Consider the following 25,581-nt stretch of genomic DNA (forward strand, 5'->3'; position numbering starts at 1 on the left):
TCTTTTTTTATTGGAGGATACAAGTGTCATTTTACGTAATGTTTTTAAAAGCCTACTAAGAACAACTCCAATGAAAAATTAAATTAAATTAGTAGTTTTGATGTTTTTGTGGAGCGTGGTGGGCTTTGGCTTATGAGTTTGGCACAAAAATTAAAGAGAATGATTGAATCATCTTGAAAACAATTCAGGCCTGGCCCAATTTTATTGATGACACTTGCATTTTCTAATTTATATGAAAACAAAAAAAGAAAGGAAAGAGTACAGGGTAAGCAGTCAGTCGATTGTCGATTGTCGATTGTCGATTGACATTTACTTGGCGGTGGCCGGAGCCGGACTGTGTGTTGTCTGTCTATTTGGAGCAATTATGGAGAACCCCGCTATTCTGACTGAGTGGTTCGATCGAGTTGACTCCAACAAAACCGGAAACATAACCGCAACTCAGCTCAAGGTTTTTATTTTCCTGATGCTTTTCCTGATGCTTTTCCTTCTCTCTCTCTCTCTATATTCATTCATTCATTCATTCATTCATTCAATCAATCAATCAATCAATCAATCAATCAGACCTATTATTATTCAACGGATCTTTTATTTATTTATTTATTTGGGGACGATCGATCAGAGTGCTTTTGCCGTCGGAAACCTGAATTTCCCTGTATCCGTTGTTCAGCAAATGATCAGGTCTGGTCGTTAAGGGTTTTGAAAATATGAATACATGAAAGTTGCTGCTTATTTGTTTTAAAATTTATTGGCATGCCAGGATGTATGATTTCGACAAAAACGGAACTATGAGCTTTGAAGGTGACTTCTTTTTCTCTATCTCCTTCTTTTCTTCTCTGCTTGCAGCACTTTGCACTTATGTATTTATTTATTTATTGCCTTTATCCTTTCCTCTTGCTGTACCATATGACCACCATCTTTCTCTCCCTCTTCTTTTTTTGTTTTCCAGAATTTGTTGAGCTCAATAAGTTTCTCCTCAAGGTCAGTGTGATCGTCCACAGATAGTTCCCATTTCCAAATTTAGAAGATACAATCAATCAATCATAAACTCAAACTGTATGGTTTTAGGTCTGTTATGATTTATAAGTGTCACCCTCAGGGTCTTTTTCACGCTTTCACATGATCGGACAGACTTCTTTTCCTGTTGAAAGCAGCAAAAGTTTTAATTTCATGCAGAAAATATTTATAAAAAAAAACAATTATTTATCAGATATATTAGTTGTCTATGACTTGAATTAGGTGTATGGCCTAGAGAGGCTAATTAAAGGAAGTGCATCTCTTAGTCTCTTGAGAAAAGAAGTTACAGGTATGTACATTTCATAATTCGCCGACATTTCCTTTGTTTGCAGGTTCAACAGGCATTTTCGGGCTTCGAGAGGTGATTTGTTTCTAAAATATGACTTAAGATCCGTTGTCTATATGTAGTGGATCGACATGTTTCTTAGAAGTTAGTCTTTGATATGAGTTCCACTTGCCTTGTTTCTTTGACAGCTATAGATGCATATAAGCTATCTTTAGACTTATGATATGCATAGCCAATATAAACTCGAGATACTTGTCTTCTTATCTTTTTAGTATCATAATGAAGTAAGTCGACCTTAGTTGGATCCTGTTTTTACATGCTGATAATTGATTTAAATCATCAAATACATCTTATGTGGGAGCATTTATCTTGTGAAAAGTTATAAACCTATTGATATCCTTTTCCTTGGATCTTGGTCGTAGATTTGAACTCTGGTGATAAAAAAAAATGATTTTCATCGACCTATGATTTACATGTGCAATAGTATCTTATGTGATTTATTGATCGTTGTTGTAAGTTTGATCGAGATTATTCCTATGCCTTATGTCGCACTTTCTCTTTCCCATACATTTAGAAGCAATGCTTATAAAGAATATGAATGAGTCTCGACACTTGATAAAGTATCCTTCCACTTAAAGAAGATAGTACATGGTCCTGCATTTTATTGGCTGCTGGTTGTGTTGGTAGTACTACTTGCGGTTATGACAAGTTACGACTATCATAGTTATTAATTTTTGTCTTCCATGTTTGAGTAGGGGATGTGGATTTCTTGCTCCAGATGAAGCATACAAGGTATATATGCTTTAAATTCGATTGGTGGTAATTTTTTTTTTTTTTTTGTATTTTTTTTTTTTTATTGTTTTGCATTCTTTTTAGGTATGAAGCCTTAAGTAGTTCTGAGCTTGTAGCAATAGCAATTTCGAGACGCTTGATGATTATAACCCGTTATGAGGAATTGGACAGTGTCTTTTATTGTATTCTTCTGTGATGCTTTCTCCTATATTACTTACAAGTTGTTTAATGGTCATAGGCATTGGCGAAAATTGGGTTCTCTCTCGACTCACCCGCTTTTTATAGTGCTTGTGAGGTAAAATAAGCAAGATATATTACTACATGACATGGTTGGTTTACACTTTACAATAAGATGATTGAATTGACTAAATATGTTATTTCCCTCTTTATAATCAATCAATCATACAGAGTTTTGATCAATCAAGGAGTGGAAAACTCAGACTTGACGATTTCATCTCTCTTTGTATATTTGTACAGTCGTCGAGGTGTGTGGATTCTCTTAGCTGGGACAATAATATTATAAAGGAAATAATGAAATAGAAATTCATATGTATATTTTATTTTGTAGGAACCTGTTCAATTCATTTGATAGAAGCAAGCAAGGAAGGGTGACTCTTGATTTCAACCAATTTATTTATTGCAGTGAGTAGAGGAACTTATTGTTTTCTTGCTTCCTTTTAACCAAATAATTAGTAATTATATTTGGTTTGTGTCCAGCTTCAAATTGCAGAATATGATGTTGGGAGGGAAATCCGTCGGGGTGTTAACGAATTACCGTTACGGCAATGTTTGTTGTATCATATCAACAGTGACTCTCGCTTTTGTTTTATAATATGTTGAGATTATTTTTGGTTTATTTGTAGAATGAATAATAAAAGATAAATTGTATAGTGGTGATTGATGTTCTCATAAGCCCCACAATCAATATAATTATATAAATGCTCGTGTGCAGTGTTTGTGGAGCATACATAAACTGTGTTTTGCATTAAACTAATTTATTTGCATAAAGGGGGATGTATCACTGTTAGTTATCACACTAATTAATATCCAACAGCTAGATATCTGCCTTCAATAATATGTTTTTAGGAATTAATTATGACTAAGATGGGCCCATTTTCTTTATCCAAATTCCAAATCAAACCACATGAATCCATCTTTAACTTTCAAGTAATTAATTACCACTCACTCCATTAAGTTAAGTTAATAGATAGATGGGTCCGCATGTAGATTTTATTGAAAAGAAAATAGATAGATGATGATGAATTTAGTGAATAGTGTGGGCATGTGAGGACGCGTCAAATTTGTTCATACCAAAACGCGTGGCCCAACAGCTTTCAATTCCAACCATCAACTCCCACATTGCAAATTTTTTTTTTATTTTTTTACCCGCGAAAAAAAAAAAACAAACAAAAAATCTCCATCCTTAAAATCCGCAATCACCAAAAAGAAAAAAAGAAAAGAAAAAGAAAAAAAAGATATATTACAAGCAGAGAGTGGTGTTTGGAAGTGAGTGGGGGGTGGTGGTGATGGAAGGAGAAGGAAGCAGAAAAGGAGAGAAAAAGCGTGTATTGATGATGATGATGGATGGAGAAAATAGAAATGGGATTGAAATGGTGAATGAAATGGTGGATATGATTGAGAAAGCAGGATCCTATGTTGGTTTCAGAAAGACACATAAGAAAGAGTGTATCAACTTAGTTAGGAGGTTGAAGCTTCTTATGCCTCTGCTCGAAGAGATTAAAGATATGATGATGATCATCATCACCACTCATCATCAACCTGATGACGACGATGCTGAGCTGGCTTGCTGGTTGCTTCATCTCAAGAAATCTCTTTCGTCTTCAACCAAACTGCTCAAGACCTGCTACTCCGCCAGCAAGATTTTTCTTGTTAGACTCACTCACTGACTCACTCCTTTTCTCTCATTCTTCTTTCTCCTGTTTTTCAGCACTCAACTCTTTTATTTTTGCTTGTTAGGCCCTGGAGAGTGAGGCAGTGATGAGCAGATTTCATTCTGTTTATGACAAGATAAACCAATCACTCAACGATATGCCCCGTCATAAGCTTCCCATCTCTGAGGAAGTTCAAGAACAAGTAATTTCGGCTCTCACCCCTCTTTTTTCTTTCTTTCTTTCCTTTCTTTCTTTCTTTTTATATATGGATTTGCTTCCCCCATAGGTGGAGCTAATGCACATGCAACTTACCAGAGCTAAAAGGAGGACAGAATCACAGGATATGGAACTCGCTATGGATATGATGATTGTCTTTTCTACAAACCACGACACCAATGCTGACGATGCCATCATCGAGAGACTAGCTAAGAAACTGGACTTGCATACTTTGGCTGACCTCAGATCTGAATCTATGGCTGTTGCAAAACTTGCCAAGTCCAAGCCTAAGTCTGGCGCCCATAATCAAGAAACTGTCCAGCAAGTTGTTCATCTCCTGGCGAAGTTTAAGCAGATAGCTGGTATCGATGAAAACAGTGTCCTCGATGGCCCTGCCTCTGTGAAAAAATGTTTGGAGAAGAGCAAATCCTTGTTAATACCTCATGAATTCCTCTGTCCAATCAGCTTGGAGATTATGGCAGATCCTGTTATAATTGCCACTGGACAGGTAATTTAATTCCGCTCTTCCTTACCTTTTCATCTGAGTCGATTGTGGGCTTTACCTCATTTTGCCTTTTTTCTGCTGCCATTTTCTTCAGACTTATGAACGAGAGAGCATACAGAAGTGGTTGAATTCAGGCCACAGAACATGCCCCAAAACAGGACAAAAGCTTACTTACATGGCAGTGGCTCCAAATTTCGCCCTCCGTAATCTCATTCTGCAATGGTGCGAAAAGAACAATTACAATCTGCCCAAGAAGGAAACTTGTGATGAACCTGACATTGCATCTTCTCCCCTTGCCGAGGAAGTTTCTTCCTTGATCCAAGATCTGTACTCGTCCCATGTGAACGTGCAGCGAGATGCCATTGTCAGAATTCGCATGCTCTCCAAAGAGTCTCCCGATAGTAGAATCATGATTGCCAACAGTGGAGGCATCCCACCTTTGGTATATCTCTTGTCATGCACAGATTCTGAAATCCAACAGCACATTGTCACTGCTCTTCTGAACTTATCGCTCGATGAGGCAAACAAGAGAATCATAGCTAGAGAAGGAGCCATACCTGTTATCATCCAAGTCTTGCGAAATGGAACAGAAGAGGCCAAAGAAAATTCCGCTGCAGCTTTATTCAGTTTGTCAGTTCTCGAAGAGAACAAAGTTCTAGTGGGTTGCTCCAATGGGATTCCACCTCTCATTGATCTCTTACGAAATGGAACAAACAGAGGGAAAAAGGATGCGGTAACTGCACTATTCAGCTTGGTCCTCAACCAAGCAAACAGATCGAGGGCGATCAAGACGGGCATAATACCTCCATTGCTTCACCTGCTTGAAGACAAGACTTTGGACATGGTTGATGAAGCCTTGTCGATTTTGTTACTTATAGCTTCACATCCTGAAGGTAGAAATGAAATTGGAGGACTATCTTTTATACAAACTCTGGTTGAAATTGTTCGAGATGGGACTCCAAAGAACAAGGAATGTGCTACAGCTGTTATACTGGAGTTGGGATCAAATAATTCGTCTTCTCTGCTGGCTGCACTGCAATATGGTGTTTATGATCATTTAATGGAGATTACAAGATGTGGCACTACCAGAGCACGAAGAAAAGCAAATTCCCTTTTGCACCTGATGAGTAAGAATGAGCACATACCTTTAATTCATCGCAAGTAATGGTCGTTCCTTGCTTTTCAGCACAAAAGTGTACCTCCCTGCCTTTGAAACGCTTGACAACTACATACAAATATGTAATCACAAGGAAATTTGAACTTCTGATCGCATGCATTTCAAATCAACAATCAAAATTGGAAAAAAATATAGTTTCATCTGCATTTCTTTGCTTCAGATCAAGAAGCAGGTATTATTCTTACTAGCTCTTAAAGAAAATTAAAATTAAAATAAAAATATATATTAAAAAAAGACCCTATGTCAACTAATAAACAAACTGCATTACCATGTATAAATATGCTTTATTCTCAAATTGTAGTGTTAATCAGCTGACTACAACTCCTAATAGATGTACCATAGTAAGGTGGCACGAAACAAAGAAATTGGAAGGCTCTGTTTGCCCTGAAATCTTATTCATTCAAGTTGCATATAGTTGCATGCCTAAGCAGATAGAAGCAACAAATGGACTAGTTGAAGATCAAGGATCTCAACCTAAAGAAGCTATCATGGACAGTAACAACTTAGACGACTCTAGTCTATACTAATTGACGAAGTTCTCCAGTATTAAGAGCAAACTTCCTGTGCTGTGAGAGAACATCGGGGACTTTGACTGCCTCCATTCTTGAGATCAAGCCATTTTCGTCTGTTTGTTGTCCCTGTTCCTTTGCTGCATTCAGGACTGTCTGCAAAATCTGCAGCGGATCTCCATGGCTGACAACCAACAGTGTGCATCTACAACACAACAATCTCGGTTACATATGTTCCACTCACACACAAATAATAATCACAAAATGAATTTGACTATTACCCTTCAAATTCCGACTCCATCACTGTCAAAGCCCTTGTGAGCCTGGTGACAACATCTGCAACACTTTCTCCACCGCTGGGCTGCATGAAGGGATCTTTCTCATCCAAGGACCATATCTCGTGGTACTTGAGTGGGTAGAGTCAATATGAAAATCATGAGTTCATCCATAAATGTTATTTTAACCCATAACTTACACTAACAGCAAAAAGAAATAAATTGGCATTCAAATCAGGTATGAGATGGCGTTGATTTCTTACTTTATCATGAGACTTGAGCTCAAATGAGGGACCAAAGAATCTCTCTCGAATGTCCTCAATAGCCTGTCAATCAACCAAACAATATAGCCATAGGATGAAACAAAGTTAAAAATACTAAAATGAGTTATGAGTAGGATACAAACCTTGCATTGTGGGCCTTCAAATGGAATATCTAAAACAGAAGCAACAACTTTTGCTGTGTGCGTGGTCCTTGAGAATGGTGAATAGCAGATTCGGACATTTTTAATATCAATTTCATTTTCTTTGAGGTCCTGCACAAACAGATGGTTGAGTAAATCGGCAGCAGGTGTTTTGTATCAGAAATATTTTTTTACAGGAAATGCTAAACCTCTCCACGGTGGGTGATAAGAATAATAAAGATTTATTTCATGGTCCAATATAGATCCAATTCAAATTTACACGAGACGAGAAAATAAACAGTTCTGAATTTTGTTAACATAGAAATGAAATTGAGAAATGTAGGAATATAAGATTAATTTGGAGAGAGAAAGAAAAGGAAAATAAAGAAAGTGAGGTGCCTTGAGGAAAGATTGTCCGGCGAGACGAGCCTGATGAACCCCATCAGAAGCGAGTTGATATTCTTCGAGAATCCCATTTTCCTGTCACAATAAATGAGGAAATGATGATGATTGATTGATTGATTGATTGATTGATTGATTGATGAAGATGAAAAGAGAAGGAAGAAGGAAGAATGGGGAGACCAGAGAAGAGACAATAAGACCGCATTGATTAGGAATGCTTTTGCCGTGCCTCAGAATCCAGTATCTGTTCTTCAGGAACGCCATTATTTATGCTTCACACACAATTACAAATACCTACTATATTCTCTCTTTTCTTTTACAGAACTGAGGAGTGATGAGTGTTTGGTATGATGTATATATATATACTTGTTTTGACTTTTGATAGAGAAATTAAATTATTTTTTATTATACATTTAAAAAACAAATTACTACTTCAAGTACTGTTAAAGCGGTGAAGCCCTCTTAAATTTGGGCCGGTAAAAGCCCCCAAATAAAGAAAAAAGGGTATGGGCTGAAACACTCCAAATAATTATTTTACAGGTTAGGCGGCGGTTATATGCAAGCCCATTTTTTATTAGCTCAAGACCTTCAATATAAAAATAATAATTTACCCTTAATGAAATTTAAAATCAAATAAAAAACACAAAATATTAAAAAATAAAAAAAATCATTTCCTTTGTGCAAGACCAAATAAAATACATAAATCCATAAACACCTCTTCTTTATTTCACGACTTAAAAATTTTCTCCTTCTTCTTCACAAACTCACCAAGTAATCATACACACCAAAATTATCAAATAGATATCAAACATTCACGATGGAACCAAAAAACAATGATATGGTGGTTTACGAGGGTGGAGAACACAATAATGAAGTATGTTTTAACCGTTTATTTTTGCTTTTGGGTCGTTTTTTTTGTTGGGAAAAAAATTCGACGATAACAAAAATCGGTCTGCAAATACCGATTTTTGTTACTAAAGTCGGTAACCACATTCCGATTATTTTAATAAAAATCGGTACTTAAAAACCATTTTTGTAGTACAAATCGGCATGACAACACCGATTTGTTTTTGTATTATCGGTATTGTCATGCCGACTTGTACTACAAAAATCGATTTTTAAGTATCGATTTTATTATCTATGTTTTTTAAACACCGTTTTCTCATACTTTCGTGCAACAACCTAGGGAATTGATGGAGGATTATTCAAATGAATTATCTAACGAATAAATATTTGACACACGGAAAACTCTACTTGATTGGGTTAAAGGAGTTGGTAGACGCCACCGAATGGTGATAAACATTTTTCATTTCAAATATTTAAAAAATATCAATTAACCATATATATAATGTATTATTTAAAAAAAATCCGAAAAATATCGTATCCGAAAACCGATTTTGTCGACATTAGAATGCCGATTTTGACTTGTAAAGTCGACGTTGTGTCGCCGATTTGGTTAACAAAAATCGGCATTATGACACCGATTTTCGTGTACAAAATCGGTCTCGGTAAACCGATTTGGGAAACCAACGAAAAAAAAAAATCAATTTCAATCTCAATTTTTTTCCAAAATCGGTCAAAGCATTGCAACCCAACAAAAAATAAGTATAGATTAATGTTCATTCATACATATTTATCAAGAATCGATGCTCGGTTAATGTTTTCGAATTTACAAATAAAAGTTTAGTAAAAAGGACTTACTTGTTGGTGGTGGTGCGGTGGGTGGGTCGCTGGTCATCGCCGGTGCGGTGGAAGTCTCGCTGGTCGGCGTCGCGGCGGTCTGGCGGTGGCAGTCGTGATATTTTTTTTTTGTTTTTTTATTTTTTTATTTTTTGATTTTTGGTCTTGAACAAATTAAAAATATGATTTATTTGTATTTGAATATTATTTGTGGATAAGGGTATATTTGTAATCTTTGGTCTTGATGTAATAAAATTAAATTAATTTACGGGCTTGAACTAATAAACTCCTTTATGTTGGTTTGAACTAATAAAAAAATGGGTTTGCATATAACCGCCGCCTACAAGTTATTTATTGGAATGTACAACACAAGTTCAAATTATAGACCACCAAACAATTTTTTTTTTTTTTTTTTTTAGAAAATTCAAGTCAATTACAAGGGAAAGTAGGGGAGGGGGGACTCGATCAACTCTCCTAATGAGGGTTGGTCATCACGGCACCAAACAATATAATGTGTAATAAATCTTCATTAATTAATTAATTTTTTTTTTGTTTATCCTAGCTAGGATTCTGCAACTGGCATTTACTGGATTATCGGAGAGCATAGCAAATCTATTCACATCAGAAATGACATGCATGCCGATGGTTACTAGATGGAACATTCAAGCGAAAATGGATCGGAGAAAGAGGTGTGGGAATTAATTAATTGGATAAGTATATGAAGAAATCATCGGGCCAAAAGTATAGCAGATCATGCATCCATGCTAGCTGTGCAAATATGGTTGGTGCAATTGATGCTCAGTTGCGTAAATTAGGACAAAAAGGGTGTCCTATCCTCACAGAATTATTTTAATTTGTTCGAGAGCCCTACGTACATGCCAATGGACTATGCGGCTTCAACTTATATGCATCACTAGTACTATCCGAATTCCCAACCAAGAGTATAGATATAGATTTGTACAAGCCTTGTCATCATGCTACAAGCCTACAACTAATATATATATATATATATATATATATATATATATATATATATATATATATATATATATATATATATATATATATATATATGCCTTTCTCAAGAAGCTTCCACGTTTCAGCAGGGGATAGATATATCTTATTTTTGACATTCCTTAGTTGATAAAGCTAAGATAATGCTTACAAGTGGGTGGGGTACTTACGAGAGATCAGTTTGAACTTAAGCCAGCAAGGTGACAAAGTGACAGCATACATGAAGACGAAGCTATATCAATCAGCTAGGTGTCTGCCATGCATTATTACATTTACGCCAAGCGCGTGGGTCCATTCAATATTTTGAAATTATATCCATATCACATATTATTAATTATAATCAGCATCGGCAGCAGCAGCAGCATTCATCAATGGCGGCGGATATTGAGATTGCGATAATAGGAGCAGGCATAAGTGGGCTACTTGCCTGCAAATACACATTATCAAAGGGATTTAATCCCACTGTTTTCGATTCCAATGACATGATTGGAGGTGTTTGGACTAAGACAATACTGAGCACTAAGCTCCAGACTCCTAAATCACTTTACCAGTTCTCCGATTTTCCACAAAATTTCCCCAGCCAAAAGCAAGTTCTTGATTATCTCCACTCTTATGCCCAACATCACAATCTCATCCAACACATTAACCTCAACACAAGAGTCCTCAACCTCACCTACCATGGAGGACCCTCTGAACAAGAAATGCTGACGTGTACATTTTGGGGTGGCACAGGCCAACCATTCGGTCCCACAGGAAAATGGCACGTCACAGTGCGTGACACTCGAACCCTCTGCACACAGGTCTGTACATGTCTTGTTGTCTCAATCTAGACAGACAGAGAGAGAGAGGTATTTATACGGATTTCTCGATTATCGTATACTGTCGTTCAAAATTGAAATGCAGGTTCACCAGGTTGACTTTGTCGTATTGTGCACGGGGATGTATAGTGAATGCCCAAATATACCAGAATTTCCTGCAGACAAAGGCCCCAAAGCATTTCAAGGAAATGTAATACACTCCATGGATTACTCCACCATGGATCATCAAACTGCTTCTGAATTAATCCAAGGAAAACGAGTTGCCGTTGTTGGATTCCAAAAATCAGGAATGGACATCGCAATGGAGTGCTCATCCGCCAATGGTGAACATATGTACATGTTTTCTTTAAATTTCCCAGCCATGGAATTTTCTTCTCTCTTAACATGCAAAGGTGATGTTTCCTGCAGGCATTAAGCAACCATGCACACTGTTGTACAGGAAAGAGCACTGGAATATGCCTGATTACTTGCCATGGGGAGTTCCCCTTGAATTCCTGTATCAAAATCGCTTCTCCGAGCTCTTGCTTCACAAGCCTGGTCAAGGGTTTCTTCCCAATCTCATAGCAACCCTTCTTTCTCCTCTGGTGCGAGCGACCGCCTCACATTCGGACTTTCTTGATCATTAATATTATGTCTTGTAAGAAATGGTGACGGATAGTATTTTTTTGGACAGAGATGGGGAATTTCAAAATTCGTCGAAAGCCACATAAAAAAGAAGCTGAGGCTTGAAAAATATGGCATGGTGCCACCATATAGCTTCTTAAAGTCGGTCAACTCTTGCACCATAGCAACTGTACCAGAGGGCTTCTTCGAACGAGTTGAGCAAGGAAGCATCATACTTAAGAAAGCACGAGGCTTCAGCTTTTGTAGCCAAGGTGTTGTCATAGATGGCGAAACCGAGCCTCTAAATATTGATCTACTGATACTCGCTACTGGTTTTAGAGGTGTCGATAATCTCAAAGATGCCTTCATTTCACCACCCTTTCGAGATTTAATGGACACTAAAGATAACGGGCTTCAACTCTACAGGTTATAGATTGGAATGGACAATTTTGTGTCACAACAACTTCGATTATAGACCACAACTAACGGTGCAATAAATTTAATTAATATTTTTCAGGAGATGTGTTCATCCTAGGATTCCGCAAGTAGCATTTATCGGATTCTCGGAAAGCATTGCAAATCTATTTACGTCAGAAATGACGTGCCGATGGTTAGCAGAGCTTCTGGATGGAACATTCAATCTACCGATCATAAAAGAAATGGAGAAAGATGCATATGAATGGGATGAGTATATGAAGAAATCATCGGGTGAATACTATAATAGCAGATCATGCCTTGCTGGGGTGCAAATATGGTACAACGATCAATTGTGTGAGGACATGGGATGGAACCCGAAACGGAAAAAGAGTCTCCTCAGAGAATGGTTTGAACCATACAGACCGATCGACTATGCTTAGAAGTTATATTATGTATCAATCAGAATAAGTTTTTTGGTAGAGGATGTTCGATTATTTACCCAGTTCAACAGTAATGTCATTCTAGATACAGCAACTGTACATCTTCCACTAACACAAAATCTCATCAAAACTAAAGCAAAACATTATAAAGCATTTCTTCTTGTCGTTTCTGGAGAAGTAAATACCACTAAACGTGAGCTTGGTCAAAATCTGAGTTGACTGTTTCACACGCCTCTACTATGAGTTACTAACCTTGGCCTTTAAACATCGCTATGCAAGAACCACCACGGACCATTTCGTTGGGATAATCTGAATACAAGCAAAATATATGGAGTAATTATTGTTCATCTTTCTTTTTTTTTTTTTTTTTGGCTGAGAAAAGCAAACATCAGTGAAATGAATGTTGAACTGACCTCATAAGTCCAGCCACCATTCTAAGTGCCATGAAGAGAGTCAAACCGTACCAAACACCGGCAAGACCAAAGAGTTTAGGAGCAAATAGCAAAGACGCTGAAGATATTGCTCCAACCACCATCTACATTTCAAAACTCATTTCATCGAAACACTTGTCTCTTCATGTTTAATGATATGTAATAGAAGCGATTATAAGCATACCATCGAAACTGCAGCATAAGGAAAGTCTGAAACACCATAATGAAGACCATCCACGATAAAAGCTAGAGCATTTATAGGTTGGCTGGCACTAACAAACTGCACCAAAAATGTTAAGACAAAACTATCAGCTTCTCTGACTAACCATACACACAGATTGGATTAACTAACTTACTAGAACACCACTTGTAACAAGTTTCAGGACTTCCAAGTCCTTGGTAAATAGTGGGGCCAACGAGCTAAAAGAGAATCCGATAATTAAAGCCAACGCAACACCAGTGAAAACACCAAACTGCAAAAACATTAAACTAATATAAGTAAAATAATACCAGGAGCTGAAAGAAATATGACAAAAGAAACAAGAACGGTGACAAGTACCTTTAAAACAAACCAAGTGATATCCTTTACAGTCTTGTAATCTTCTTTTGATATATAACTGGCAATTAAGGCCTGGAAAAAAGCCAATTCTTTAGATAACAACAAAAACACAAGCAAAGAAAAACATGGCATAAAAAGCATATACCTGAGCAGATGAAGCAAGAGCATCAGTAAGAAGGGATACAGCAAGCCAAACTTGCAAACATATTTGATGAGCAGCCATAGCTACAGGTCCTTGACGAGCAGCCATCGATGTACCCAGTGTAAATGTCACCAGAACAGCTAGAGTCCTTCCAATCAGAAAACCACCTACAAATCCCCAAAATTACTCAGTTGACATATATTGTATTCTAAACATTGAATTCTATTTATCAGTAAAAAGAACCTTAGGAATCATGATCAACATGCTTACCCGATTTCAGATAGCTACTAAAGTTCAGGTCTCCAAGGTTTGGAGGCAACAATTCAACTCGTTTATTAAGATTCCAAATCATTGACAAGCTAACAAGATATCTGAAATATTCAAGAACACGCCTAATATGAGAACCTAGTGCCAAAATTAACAAGTTGAATGAGAACAAATGGAAACAGTGTAAGAATACATACTGAGAGACAACGGTGGAAATGGCAGCTCCATTAACACCCAACTGGCAGTAGTATATAAAAAAAGGAAACAGAAGTATAGCAGTAAAATTTCCAAAACCTGCAGGGAAAAAGTTGTATCAATTTCTCAATAAAGAAAAAAATATCTAAACAAGGTTGCAAATGAATAAGCATAAGCAAAACTAATAACACATATTTTCTGGTAAAATAATAATTGACTTGGTAGTTTAGAACATCAGCAAGAGAGCTAGGAAAACTCTTCAGTTCTTGTAAACAAACTTTGATGTGCATACCCAACAGCTATTAACTGATTTATTTACCTAAATCAAGTGATTCAACTTACCTAAACAAAATACAGGGGTCTTTGTATCCTTGAATCCACGAAAAATGCCTTGAAGTGCCAAAGAAACCACAAAAGCAGGAGCACCAAGAGCCCTCAGCATAAGAAATCGTTGTGCAGGAACACGCATGGACGAAGCCTGCAATACAGCAATAAACCCTTTAAAACAACAGTCCATTAAAATGGTACATGTGTACGTGATACCAACCATACTACCAGAGACCAATCAGTTAGTCATTTAACTGCTAACCGAAGATGTGGCACTCATGATGTACCGTCAGAAACTAAGGAATAAGATGAACGAGATGCGATCATGAGAGGAAATGAAGAGAAATCTAAGTTTTCATTGCATCTCGATCCATACCGGTGATATGCCCATCAAAGTGAGAAGAGGTCCGGATCCTAAAGACAGGGCCGCAGCTTCAAAGATGCCAATACCAATAGCTAAAAGCAAAGCTGTAGAGACAGAAGGCAGCTGCATCTTTTCTCCTGCATCAATAAACATTCACTGGCTAAGTTCCTTTCCCAACCCAATGATTTACGTACATCATAATAACATTTAACAGGTATCACATATATCAAATCTACCTGGTGTGGAAACTCTTGCATTTTTTGAAATGTCTTCAGCCACAAATGAAGTAGCAACACTGAGGAGGGGAATATTAAAAAGCTTCGAGACTATGTTGAAGAGTGATATGGAGATGCCAGCAGAAGCCAAATCCACAGAACCTAAACAAGAAACATGTTTAAGGGAATAGCAGAAAACATGAAATTTGTTACCAGGGACTTGTTTAGAACCGAAAAAATGAAGATATGAAGCGGCAGGTTTGAAGAACTATCATTACAAAATTTCAAAATTGACTAGTGATCCTTGATCATAAAATTATAGCCAGGCATGCAAAAGATTTCAGCTTTTATCCCCAAAACTCATTCAATGCATCGATTTGTATCAGAAGTGTATAAAAGACACATATAGCAAAGTATAAATGAGGATAAAAGCAAAATAGTGTGAAACACTAATACACAAATGAAGATAAAAGCATTACCCAAATGACCAATATATGCAGTCTCCATTAGTTGCACCATTGGTTCAATGGCCTGTCCACCAATTGCTGGTAAAGACAACATTATGAGCTCTCGCCTGACATCCTTTGGCTTACATGTTTCTTTAGAAGGTTCACTCAGATTGATCTGAGAGGGCACAGTCCCGTTCAACTCACTGAAAAACAAAGAGAATTTTCTGATTGGCATGTCTTTGTCCGCACCAGAGAGAGTAAATGTCTGAATATAAGTACTTAATAAAAAAAAAAAAAAAAAAAGGTGCATACTTAAGGCCTCCTCCTCCACAGTCTTGATGAAGGGCAGAGGTGTCGTCCAAATCAGTAGATTGCAAGCCACAATCAGAACTTAAGTGAGAATTGAATCTTGAAAAAACGTGGTGGTTCCTCTGACGAATAACAGGATAAGGCAGGAACCCTTTTGCTCTGTTGACAGATAGAGAACATGCGCCAGTGCCACCATCATCAATATTTCCAAGAAAACTGTTGAACCCTATGAAATTGTTTGACGGCAAAGCCCATTTGGTAGTCCTAGTCGATGATATTGATAAGCCGCCGCATGAAATCGAGGCACCGCCACTGAGGAGTTGCGCGGCCATTATATTGGCTCCAAATACCTGCATACAAATACTAGTTAAATGTGAAACTGCAGAGGGAATATATGAAAGGAAATACTTGTCGAATAAAGAAGTAAACAAGGAAAAAAGATATTTATTCTTGATTTGTCGAAAGGGACTTGCGTAGGATGAAACTGAGATGAGACGTCGGTTTGGGTCCCTTGTTCTGTGTCCACTCCTTCCTTAACGTAAAAATAAAAATGAATGAGAGAAAAAGAAAACGACGGCGGGAGAGAAATATGGCAGTTTCGGTGGAGTCCGAGGTTTATGCTTCCTACTTTATTTAGACTGCAGGGTTTTGACTATTATTTTATTAATCTTTTATTAATATTTTCTACAAGTAAGGGGAAAAATTAAAGAATATAAATGATAGTGAGAAAGCAGTGTAATGTGAAAATTATTTATTTAAATAGTAAGGCCTACTTAATGAAGATTATTATTATTATTAATTTAAAGGAGCAACTCTTACTCTCCATGTTAATTAAAACAAAAGTGGTTAAAAGGAATTCAACAAGCTTGTATTCATTCAAACTCTGCTTCTCAACTTGAAAATAAACAACAAACACAAGAAATACAAAATTCACAGAGTCTTGTATGTCCAAACAGAATAACATACATACATACATACATGTCCAATTACTACCAAAAATACAAAACAAAACTGAGAGCAACTTAATTATTACAAAATTCCGAAAATCGCCGTAATTAACCTATATGTATCTCTGTCAGTCCAGAAAGGCAAGAAAAGGCATCATCATCGTAGTAATAATCAAAATGACAACTCCATTCCATGATCCCCGCCCCATTATTGCAGATGCAGATGATTTATTATCAGAAGCTGCATCAAAAACTTATTTTTAATCATAACGTCTCAATATAATATCAGCCAAGCCAACTCTGATGCAGATACAACAAGAAAATATAACATATAGGATCTGCTGGCATTGGCGTATATATAAAGCATCATAAACTAATTAACTCATCACGTACCAGGGCAAGTTGATTCCATAGCTAGTGTGGTTAGAATTGTTCGGTTGTTGTTGTAACCAGCATATGCACAGGTAGTACGATTACAATCCGAGCTGGATGAAGTGGCATTTCCAAGATACAAATTATCACATCGGATAAGGGGACATGACGCATTAATCTGGGAAGATTCACATTCTAACCTGTCGTTCGCGAACCAATTATAACAATAACCATGAGTAAACGTATATACAGTAGCTAGTACAATTTGATTAGATTATTATATTAGCAGCAATTAAGCACTTACATCCAGTTAATTGCAGCAGCATCACACTTGCACCTTACACAGTTGTTGGCAGTGAAAACGTAGGTGTTGTTTGGAACAAGTAATGGGTAATCCATCGAATTGTTGTTTACCGTTGAAGAACAAGCTGTACATATAGTATGTTTCAAAACAAACAACCAGAGTTAATTAATTATTAATTAAAAATCATATATATTAGTATTTAATATGAATGACCTCTGAGTGGAACATCAAGAATAGCACCGGCGAGGAGGCTTTGAGGAGTGGCCAAATTATTGAGCCTCAAAAGGGTTTCCTGGGAGGTGTTATACTGTAGAGCTATAACCTCAACTGAGCTCCCCGGCGCCACCACGTGTCCGTAGTGCACTACCTTCTGTCCGTCCACGTCATCACAGCTGCAGGGCAGGGGTATCCACAGATCCTGCCCCTCCTCTATCAAGTCCGCGTTTGGTATTTTATTGACGGCCTGGATTTCTTGGAAGGTGACGAGGCCTGAGAACACCTCCGCTGCTATGTGGTAGAGGCCGTCTCCGTGGACGATCTTGTAGATGGGGCGGCGGTTTGATATTCCTGTGCCGTTGTTGCAGATGCAGGGGAAGGGGATCTTGATTGTCTGGTTGGCTGCTACGGGGAAGTTGGGTGGGGTTGAGGAAAGGGGGAGGTTGTTGGCTCCGAGAAGGGAGCGGAGGTTCTTGATGGTGAAGAGGGTTCTGATGGCGGAGAGAGTGGTGGCGTTGGGGGAGACGTAGTCTACAAGAGCGTTGCAGGTGGCGCCGGCGGAGGTGCAGCGGAAGGGCTGCTGGGCAGAGGAAGAAATTATGGTGATGAAGAGCAGTAGTACAGTTGAGGAAAAGAACAGCTTGGAGGAAGCCATTATATTTTTTTGGGTAAAGTTCATTTTACCTACTTGAACTATACCCAACGTATAAAATACCCCCCTGAACTTCAAAATGAACCAAACTAGTCCCTCCGTTTAAAATCCGTCTGGCCTTGCTGACATGGCACTTTGACTTTTGCATAAGTGACAGCTGGAGTAGATTTTGGACGATTTTACCCCTTACTATTATTACTATTTTCACTTTGTCTCCTTCACCACACCACCATCACTTTCGATGGATTCAACATAACTAAAACCTTAGTTTTCAAATCCAGATTCAGCAACATACCATAAGAAAGTTTATCAAAAATTCACCCAATTTTGTGAAGAAAAACATTCTTTAATTGATGTAGAGTAACGCAAATCTTGGAAAATAAAACAACATTCTATTCTAAGGAACAATAACAAAAGCCCCAACACCAAAATTATTCCAGAAAATAGAGAATAGCAGATTATACAATTCTGTTTTTGGGAATGTTGGTGGCGGATTCCGCCAGGACCTAGTGTGTGTGGCGGAGCAAAAGCCGATTTCTTTTTGGTTTCTTCTTTTCTTCTTAATTTCAACTTTTCCGGCCGCCGCCACCGGCGGAAATCCAAACGACTCCGTATTTGGGTTTTTGAAACCAAATCCAGCCGCGCTTCGTCAAAATGTTCACCATCTCAGTTGGAGCCCGAAATTAGTGCCCCAAGTAGTGAGAAGCTTGACCTCCCACCGGTGCGAAATGAGGTCTTACTGCGGCGGATATTTTGAGCAGCGTGGCGCCGATTTGCAGGAAGAACTTTAATTTTGACTTTAATGGAGCAATGTTGGCGTGAGATTTGGCAGACAATTTCATTTTTTGCAATTTGTTAAATAAGTGAAGAGAAAAATATTCTGGATTTTGGTAAAAGAATGTTTAAATTTGGTAGAAGAATCTCAAGAAAAAAAAAAGAAGAAGACGGGGGAGGTGTGAAGAAGACAGATCACAGTTGTATCAATATAGGGTATCAACGTAATTGCACACTAAACTTAACGTCTGTTAGTTTTGTAATGTTTTTTAACGTTGACCCACAATTGAGAGGGACTGTTTTGGTTCATTTTGAAGTTCAGGGGGGTATTCTATACGTTGGGTATAGTTCAGGTAAGTAAATTGAAGTTTACCCTATTTTTTTTTTGGTAGAGAGAGTAATTAATTAATTAATTAATGAATATATATAGAGGAAGGTAATCAGCTATGAAGATAGAGATAGGAGCCATATATTATATATATACAGAGAGCAAGACTTTTCCTTCCTTGAGCTAGCTAGCTAGAAGAAGCCATTATATTTTCTTTTTCTTTTTTTCCACAACTGATTATAAATTAAAATTAGACTTAATAAAAGATTATCTGTGAATTTTGTTGCCAATATAATGTTTTCCTTCCATTCCAGTGGAGTATTTAATCAATGAATGAACACAAAAAAGACTTTGACTTGGAAATTACTGTGTGTGTGAAATGTGAATAATTTAATATTCTGTGTCCGTGATTCCCCACTACTGTGTGTGTACTGCCAGCCTGCCTGGTTTTATGGTCACGCGCCCAAAATGCTTCAGCGACTCGGCGGGCCCCTTTATAATATTTTATACTTTATTTAGTTGGGGATTATAATATAAACTGTGTTTTCCATGGGCCTCTTCAACTGGCCCGGTTCAGTTTTTCGGGCCGGACCTTACTGTTATTAACTTATTTACGAGGTACAGTTGGGCCAGAAATATTCAATTTTTTATCTTATATATAATTGGGCTAATATCTTTCTGTTTAGTGCAAAATAGAAATACAAAATAGTGCATATTGAAATAAGTTTATTATTATTTTTTTTATGGGAAGTTAATTGAGTACTTATTTGATAGTTCTAATTGCTGTATTCGATGCATTAACAAATGTGTGTTTTCGTTAATCTACAAAAAAAAAAAAAACAGGGAAACTTAAATGCATCTTGTCTTGTAGAGTACAACAATTAATTAATTGGGCCGTTAAGCTCCAAGAATTGACATTAAAAAAAAAAAAAGGAAAAGGGACAATATAAAGATAGAATATTCGGAGACACGTAATTTAATGATTCCAACGCCAACGGTAGAGTGAGACCCGTAATTAAATAAGCGTTTCAATGGTCTTGTCTTTCATTATTAACCCATTTTCAATTAAATTAAAATCATATTTAATTTGCAACTCAATAATCTCAGCATTTGAATTAGTAGTAGCATTTACACTAATAGAAACGTATTTAATTTACTACTCCATAGAAAGGTGAACTTAATTACAGTTTTTGCTTTTTTCACCATACATATAAATTAATAAAACAAATTTCCACGACGAAAAGCCAATGAAAAATACATAATTAATTCTGCTGTGACTGCCTCCTCAATTTATTAATAGGATAAACAAAACAAAAAAAGTGATTAGATCCAACGGATTCAAGGACCCCCATTTTGATATTTAAAGATTATTAATAAGAGACATTTTCTGCTGAGACGTCTGTCTGACATGCATTATTATTGTTATTATTAATTAATTATTATTATTAGGAAGAAGAAATTGTTTACTAATATTTGTATTAATTATTTGCTCAACCAACCAACTAATCAGTAATCACCCTGTAATTTGCACACATTCCGCGTATGCGTTGCTTTACAACAACCCCAGGGGTTCTTCATTACGACTTAATCAACCAATTTTACAGCTTATCATTACACACACACACACACAAATAAATAAATAAATAAAATCTGCATAAGTTATAATTTAGATTGTTAATTAATCACATGTATATATATATCTTCATTTGCTGCAGTCTCCACCACCTACATACCTATCTATAGGGATTAAATTAGACAATTGAAAACAAACACCAAGCTGGTGGGTGTTGAAGAAAATGACAAATATGCAAAGTTTATTCAATTCACATAGTAGATCGTTGCAGTTTAATTATGTATATTATTTTGAAGGGATATGTACATGAAGATCTAAATAATTAAAATAAAAATCAAATTAGTTAGCATAAAGAAAAAGAAGCACGTGAGCACAAAAAAGATAGAACTGAATCATCAAAATAAGAAAACAAGTTCCGTCCGTCTGCAACACTCTCCCAAACTTATATCATTTTTACTCTAACTTTCTACCAAACCCTCACATTTTTGGAAATTATATATAGTGCTTCATAACTTAGGTTTTCCCAAATATTCAACCTTACAAAACTAAACACTATACCCCAAAAAATAAAAACAATTACTTTTAACTTTGAATTTTCAGTTATAGCAATTAGATAATTCATTTTTCTTAAAAGTAAATCAATTAGAGAATAATTCGTGTATTGCGATTTAGCACTTGATTTAGAAAAATCAAGTCATTAATTATATTCATTGAAAATATCATTTATGAAATGTTACGATTTCAAATATTTCCATGTAAAATTAAATATTTTCCATGGAGTCACCCCAGTCTTATTGTGGATTATTTGACTATTGAATTAGCAAAATCCTTATTAAAATAAAATGTAAAGCATATCATAGGAATAAGAATTTGTCCTTAATTTGTTGCAATATGTAGATTGACATATATAGTATAGTATTAGAATTTAGAATCACAAGGCTGTAAATGTAATGAATCGGATTTTAGTAGCAAATTAAAATTATGACGATGAGAAATCGCATACAGAATCCTCCCTAGTCAGATTTTTGACGCGATTCATCCAAAGCTGATGGAGAGTGACTGACTAACTATGGCGGGGGCTTTCTTGCAAATATAAAAAACATTTGTGTGGGTGGGGGGGCCAAATCGCAAAATATTTGTTGCAATCAGGGTAACAAATGGAAACCAATAAAACATAGGGGCCTCGCTGTATATTACAACCGAGAACCTCTTCTAGTTTGGAAGTTGTTGTACTGATGTTGTTGTGTTTTTTTTTTAATTTTATTTTTGGTTGTCTCACACACACACACACAAAAACACGCACATATTTATATATATATACAGCTCGGAATCGTGGACATTTTCGTATTAGACCATTTCCATCGCCTCTGTTTCTCTCTCTAAAACATCTTCTCTCTCTTATATCTCCAGCAGGAACCATGAGCATGACGAAGAAGAAAAAGCACGGCGATGAATTGATCGGGGTGCAGATTTTACAGGGGCTTATCTTCCGGCACAACCGGCGGCGCCGCCTCCACCACCTGTTCCCTCTCCTCTCCGCCGTCTCCGGGTGTTTACTCCTCCTTTTTGCACTTGTTTTATTTTTCTCCCCTCCCGTGTCCGACCACTACAGCCGCCATCACCACCACCACCTCAATCTCAACACATCGGTATATATGTTGATCGATGATGATGATGATGATAACTCATTTTCAAATTTTTTTTCTTTCCAATTTTTGTTTTGTGTTATCTGAATGAAGTTTTCCATGATTTTTCTATTTTCTGTATATGTGAAGTTTGATAAAAGAGTGGAGGCTGACATGAATGTGGAGAAAGAAAAAGTTTTTCGCGTTCCGGTGAGACTTTGAATATAATATGGCGTGGCCTCGGCCTCTATTTTCTTTTCATTTAATTTAATTAAATTAAATATTGATTTTTGATGATGATGATGAACATTTAATTTAGATGAGTGGAGGAATCGTGGGAGGAAGCAGCAGCAGCAGGTTGTGGACTTCAAATGAATCAAATATGTATTATGGGTGTAGCAATGCCAGCGATAACTTTTTAAGTACACTCATCAGATCTCCCTTTCTTTGTCATCAATCTTTCTCTATGCCTATACGTCTATTCTATTTCACAGACCACCACATTTTTAGTATAATTTTATCAACCAAAAAAAAAAAAGTTTCATAATTAATAATTATATTTGACTTTCCAATTACAATATTGCTAATATAAATCTATATATAGGGCTCTACTTTATTGCTTTATGGAGGATCGGAGTACTTACTGTTGTCCTGTTCTCTATAGTTGGGATTGATATTCTTTTTGGATCTGATTTTCTGTCACTAATAATTAAATATTGCTGCAGCTGCAGAAATCAATACCCAACCAAACAGGTACTTGCTCATTGCTACTAGTGGAGGATTGAATCAACAAAGAACAGGGGTTAGTCTTTTTTGTCTTATGTTTCTTCGACAAAAGATGCAAAAGTTGTTCAAATTCTCTAATCCTATGCTCTGTACCTTTAAATTTGGAATCAACTTGTATTAATTGATTAATTATCGGATGGATCGTACATCTTAATGATAACAGATAGTAGATGCTGTTGTTTCAGCCTATATCTTGAATGCCACCCTCGTCGTGCCTAAGCTCGACCAAAAATCTTTCTGGAAGGATGCCAGGTTTCTCTTTTACAAACTTCACATGTCCACTTGTCAATTCATTACAGCCTCTAAACTCCACTATATATGTTTTTGCAGCAACTTCTCCGAGATTTTCGATGCTGAATGGTTTGTCAATTACCTATCCAAACACGTTAAAATTATAAATAGCCTCCCAGTAAAGGCAGGGAAAATCATTACCACACGTGCTCCGAGGAAATGCAATCAGAAATGCTACGAGACTCGTATCCTACCCATCTTTCAAAGAAAACGTGTATGGATAATTTATCGTCTTTTCTTTTTTATTGGAGAGTTTCATAAAAAACTGAAGCTCCAAAGTATTGGTTTGTCTTCACAGGTGCAGGCTGTTCAGCTTACAAAGTTCGATTACAGGTTGTCAAATCGGCTCAATGTGGATTTACAGAAACTGAGATGTAGAGTTAATTATCATGCTTTGAGATTCACTGATCCCATTCTCGATATGGGTATGAAATTAGTTCAAAGGATGAGAATGAAAAGCAAGCAGTACGTTGCCTTGCATTTAAGGTAAACGTCTATCAAATTGAACCATCAGTTCTTCCTTTCTTATTTGTTAGTCCTTCCTTTCTTATTTGTTAGTCCTTCTCTCCAAGCTTCTTTGGCAATTTACAGATTTGAACCAGACATGCTAGCATTTTCCGGATGCTATTATGGTGGTGGAGAGAAAGAAATGAAAGAACTAGGTGCAATAAGAAAGAGATGGAAAACATTGCACGTAAGTTCAGACAAGAAACATACCGAGGTTAAATAATTAAAGCAAGTTTTGAGTCTGATATATCACTAAATCCGGCATTTTTCTTTTTTTGGCAGACGAAAAATCCAGAAAAGGAAAGAAGGCACGGGAAGTGTCCACTAAGTCCAGAGGAAGTAGGGCTTATGTTGAGGGCATTAGGTTATGGAAAAGACGTGCATATATATGTAGCATCGGGTGAAGTATATGGAGGTGAAGAAACACTAGCACCTCTAAAAGCTCTTTTCCCAAACTTCCACACCAAAGAGACTATTGCCAGCAAGGAAGAGCTATCAGAATTTTCATCATATTCATCACGCATGGCTGCCTTGGACTTCATTGTTTGTGATGAAAGCAATGTTTTTGTTGCCAATAACAACGGAAACATGGCCAAAATCCTTGCTGGAAAAAGGTCGTCGTTTTTACTTTTTGCATTTATTTTTTTTAAAATAACTTATTGTATACGTACATTATTAAAACAGCTGGTGCTGCTGCTGCAAAATTTGCAGGAGATACTTTGGTCATAAACCGACAATACGCCCGAACGGTAAAAAGCTTTACAAGTTGTTCCGTGATAGAGATAACATGACATGGGATGAATTTGCATGGTTAGTTAGAACATCACAGATTGGTTTCATGGGAGAACCAAACGAGGTAAAGCAGGGGAGGGGTGAGTTCCACGAACACCCTTTGTCTTGCATTTGTCAAAAAGATTCTGAATCAAGGGTGGTTGGAGATTCAGGATATGATGAAGAAGGGTTTTCAGAAGACGAACAAGATTTGTCGGAAACAGATTATACAGAATACGATAATGGAAATCGAGAGAGAACAGTATTATCACCAAACAGAAGAGATTCTGGTTTATTCTTGAGACCTGAGCTGGAAGAAATCATTTCAGATTGAAACACACAACAACATTTTTTATATGTTGTTTAGGAGCTCAAGAAAGGCAGCCTAGTGTAGAAACTAAACAACGCTGTACATATATGTGCCACCATAGGATCGGATCGGAGGAGTTTATTCTTGAATTTTTGTTTTGTATGTTGAGGTGCAGTGGTTCTGAGGCAAGATGACGAGCTGCACGATTTATTGTTTGTAATTATATTATATAAATAATTTGAAGGCAATTATGTTTTTAATTGCTAATGCTTACTCACTTCAGTAGATTATATGATAACAGAATGTAGCCCAATCTAAATAAAAAAGCCCAGCCCAATTGATTAACAAGTCATACTTGATCTTTAATCACAATTCAAAAGCTGACAACTGGACAATTGATTAAATAAAAAGGCCCAGCCCAATT

The 25,581-nt window shown here is 36.8% G+C and overlaps 7 protein-coding genes across 8 annotated transcripts; 4 read left to right on the forward strand and 3 right to left on the reverse strand.

Moving 5' to 3' along the window:
* The first annotated feature begins 62 nt into the window (after positions 1-62).
* LOC105957827 (uncharacterized) lies at positions 63-3,065 on the forward strand. The gene is made up of 10 exons (XM_012981792.2): positions 63-448; positions 620-678; positions 758-798; positions 947-978; positions 1,347-1,375; positions 2,056-2,092; positions 2,331-2,387; positions 2,501-2,577; positions 2,661-2,734; positions 2,810-3,065. The coding sequence occupies exons 1-10, from the start codon at positions 233-235 to the stop codon at positions 2,827-2,829; spliced, it is 642 nt and encodes a 213-aa protein (XP_012837246.2). The 5' UTR covers positions 63-232; the 3' UTR covers positions 2,830-3,065.
* A 261-nt stretch (positions 3,066-3,326) lies between these two features.
* LOC105957825 (U-box domain-containing protein 15) lies at positions 3,327-5,969 on the forward strand. The gene is made up of 4 exons (XM_012981790.2): positions 3,327-3,981; positions 4,070-4,186; positions 4,271-4,708; positions 4,800-5,969. The coding sequence occupies exons 1-4, from the start codon at positions 3,619-3,621 to the stop codon at positions 5,868-5,870; spliced, it is 1,989 nt and encodes a 662-aa protein (XP_012837244.2). The 5' UTR covers positions 3,327-3,618; the 3' UTR covers positions 5,871-5,969.
* A 177-nt stretch (positions 5,970-6,146) lies between these two features.
* Positions 6,147-7,819, reverse strand: LOC105957826 (Phosphoglycerate mutase family protein). The gene is made up of 7 exons (XM_012981791.2): positions 7,791-7,819; positions 7,652-7,744; positions 7,469-7,549; positions 7,073-7,201; positions 6,930-6,992; positions 6,673-6,797; positions 6,147-6,596 (listed from the first exon to the last, which is right to left on the reverse strand). Exons 2-7 carry the CDS (start codon positions 7,733-7,735, stop codon positions 6,401-6,403), a joined length of 678 nt encoding a protein of 225 aa, XP_012837245.1. The 5' UTR covers positions 7,736-7,744; positions 7,791-7,819; the 3' UTR covers positions 6,147-6,400.
* Positions 7,820-10,485: 2,666 nt separating this feature from the next.
* Positions 10,486-12,596, forward strand: LOC105957395 (putative flavin-containing monooxygenase 1). The gene is made up of 5 exons (XM_012981317.2): positions 10,486-10,965; positions 11,069-11,306; positions 11,392-11,567; positions 11,657-12,012; positions 12,104-12,596. Exons 1-5 carry the CDS (start codon positions 10,537-10,539, stop codon positions 12,441-12,443), a joined length of 1,539 nt encoding a protein of 512 aa, XP_012836771.2. The 5' UTR covers positions 10,486-10,536; the 3' UTR covers positions 12,444-12,596.
* LOC105957823 (MATE efflux family protein) lies at positions 12,437-16,389 on the reverse strand. Its single transcript, XM_012981789.2, has 14 exons — positions 16,175-16,389; positions 15,705-16,051; positions 15,423-15,595; positions 14,965-15,105; positions 14,741-14,865; positions 14,380-14,515; positions 14,040-14,136; positions 13,846-13,946; positions 13,579-13,742; positions 13,434-13,505; positions 13,231-13,347; positions 13,059-13,154; positions 12,857-12,978; positions 12,437-12,752 (listed from the first exon to the last, which is right to left on the reverse strand). The coding sequence occupies exons 2-14, from the start codon at positions 16,031-16,033 to the stop codon at positions 12,704-12,706; spliced, it is 1,722 nt and encodes a 573-aa protein (XP_012837243.2). The 5' UTR covers positions 16,034-16,051; positions 16,175-16,389; the 3' UTR covers positions 12,437-12,703.
* A 158-nt stretch (positions 16,390-16,547) lies between these two features.
* Positions 16,548-18,208, reverse strand: LYM2 (lysm domain GPI-anchored protein 2 precursor). The gene is made up of 4 exons (XM_012981788.2): positions 17,538-18,208; positions 17,325-17,448; positions 17,042-17,220; positions 16,548-16,889 (listed from the first exon to the last, which is right to left on the reverse strand). The coding sequence occupies exons 1-4, from the start codon at positions 18,193-18,195 to the stop codon at positions 16,777-16,779; spliced, it is 1,074 nt and encodes a 357-aa protein (XP_012837242.2). The 5' UTR covers positions 18,196-18,208; the 3' UTR covers positions 16,548-16,776.
* A 3,861-nt stretch (positions 18,209-22,069) lies between these two features.
* Positions 22,070-25,430, forward strand: RHS17 (root hair specific 17). 2 transcript variants are annotated; one of them, XM_012981787.2, is made up of 10 exons: positions 22,070-22,516; positions 22,643-22,702; positions 22,812-22,914; positions 23,218-23,294; positions 23,442-23,530; positions 23,609-23,783; positions 23,868-24,055; positions 24,161-24,263; positions 24,359-24,690; positions 24,788-25,430. In XM_012981787.2, the coding sequence occupies exons 1-10, from the start codon at positions 22,103-22,105 to the stop codon at positions 25,179-25,181; spliced, it is 1,935 nt and encodes a 644-aa protein (XP_012837241.2). In that variant the 5' UTR covers positions 22,070-22,102; the 3' UTR covers positions 25,182-25,430. The 2 variants fall into 2 exon arrangements, with proteins under 2 accessions (XP_012837241.2, XP_088677791.1); XM_088821665.1 differs by having other exon boundaries at positions 22,088-22,516; positions 23,609-24,055.
* The last annotated feature ends 151 nt before the right edge of the window (positions 25,431-25,581 follow it).

This window comes from Erythranthe guttata, chromosome 2 (genome assembly GCF_056151865.1).
Source record: "Erythranthe guttata isolate IM_541 chromosome 2, IM_541, whole genome shotgun sequence".
In the NCBI taxonomy this organism is placed as follows: domain Eukaryota; kingdom Viridiplantae; phylum Streptophyta; class Magnoliopsida; order Lamiales; family Phrymaceae; genus Erythranthe; species Erythranthe guttata.

Bases quoted from the DNA above. Each gene is read 5' to 3' on its own strand.
- LOC105957826 (XM_012981791.2), bottom strand. From the start codon at position 7,735: ATGGCGTTCCTGAAGAACAGATACTGGATTCTGAGGCACGGCAAAAGC. The intron at 7,202-7,468 runs GCACCTCACTTT...CTGTTTGTGCAG, and splicing joins CCGGACAATCTTTCCTCAAG to GACCTCAAAGAAAATGAAAT. The intron at 6,597-6,672 runs GTAATAGTCAAA...GTTGTGTTGTAG, and splicing joins ATGGAGTCGGAATTTGAAGG to ATGCACACTGTTGGTTGTCA.
- RHS17 (XM_088821665.1), top strand. From the start codon at position 22,103: ATGTTGTTGTGTTTTTTTTTTAATTTTATTTTTGGTTGTCTCACACAC. The intron at 24,056-24,160 runs GTAAACGTCTAT...GGCAATTTACAG, and splicing joins TACGTTGCCTTGCATTTAAG to ATTTGAACCAGACATGCTAG. The intron at 24,691-24,787 runs GTCGTCGTTTTT...CAAAATTTGCAG, and splicing joins AAAATCCTTGCTGGAAAAAG to GAGATACTTTGGTCATAAAC.
- LOC105957395 (XM_012981317.2), top strand. From the start codon at position 10,537: ATGGCGGCGGATATTGAGATTGCGATAATAGGAGCAGGCATAAGTGGG. The intron at 10,966-11,068 runs GTCTGTACATGT...ATTGAAATGCAG, and splicing joins CTCGAACCCTCTGCACACAG to GTTCACCAGGTTGACTTTGT. The intron at 12,013-12,103 runs GTTATAGATTGG...AATATTTTTCAG, and splicing joins AACGGGCTTCAACTCTACAG to GAGATGTGTTCATCCTAGGA.
- LYM2 (XM_012981788.2), bottom strand. From the start codon at position 18,195: ATGGCTTCCTCCAAGCTGTTCTTTTCCTCAACTGTACTACTGCTCTTC. The intron at 17,449-17,537 runs GTCATTCATATT...CTATATGTACAG, and splicing joins TCTTGATGTTCCACTCAGAG to CTTGTTCTTCAACGGTAAAC. The intron at 16,890-17,041 runs GTACGTGATGAG...TTTTTGATGCAG, and splicing joins TATGGAATCAACTTGCCCTG to CTTCTGATAATAAATCATCT.
- LOC105957827 (XM_012981792.2), top strand. From the start codon at position 233: ATGAAAACAAAAAAAGAAAGGAAAGAGTACAGGGTAAGCAGTCAGTCG. The intron at 449-619 runs GTTTTTATTTTC...ACGATCGATCAG, and splicing joins TAACCGCAACTCAGCTCAAG to AGTGCTTTTGCCGTCGGAAA. The intron at 799-946 runs GTGACTTCTTTT...TTTGTTTTCCAG, and splicing joins CGGAACTATGAGCTTTGAAG to AATTTGTTGAGCTCAATAAG.
- LOC105957825 (XM_012981790.2), top strand. From the start codon at position 3,619: ATGGAAGGAGAAGGAAGCAGAAAAGGAGAGAAAAAGCGTGTATTGATG. The intron at 4,187-4,270 runs GTAATTTCGGCT...CTTCCCCCATAG, and splicing joins CTGAGGAAGTTCAAGAACAA to GTGGAGCTAATGCACATGCA. The intron at 4,709-4,799 runs GTAATTTAATTC...CATTTTCTTCAG, and splicing joins TTATAATTGCCACTGGACAG to ACTTATGAACGAGAGAGCAT.
- LOC105957823 (XM_012981789.2), bottom strand. From the start codon at position 16,033: ATGGCCGCGCAACTCCTCAGTGGCGGTGCCTCGATTTCATGCGGCGGC. The intron at 13,506-13,578 runs GTATATGCTTTT...GCTTTTTTCCAG, and splicing joins CTCTTGCTTCATCTGCTCAG to GCCTTAATTGCCAGTTATAT. The intron at 12,753-12,856 runs GTCAGTTCAACA...GCTTGTATTCAG, and splicing joins ATGGTGGCTGGACTTATGAG to ATTATCCCAACGAAATGGTC.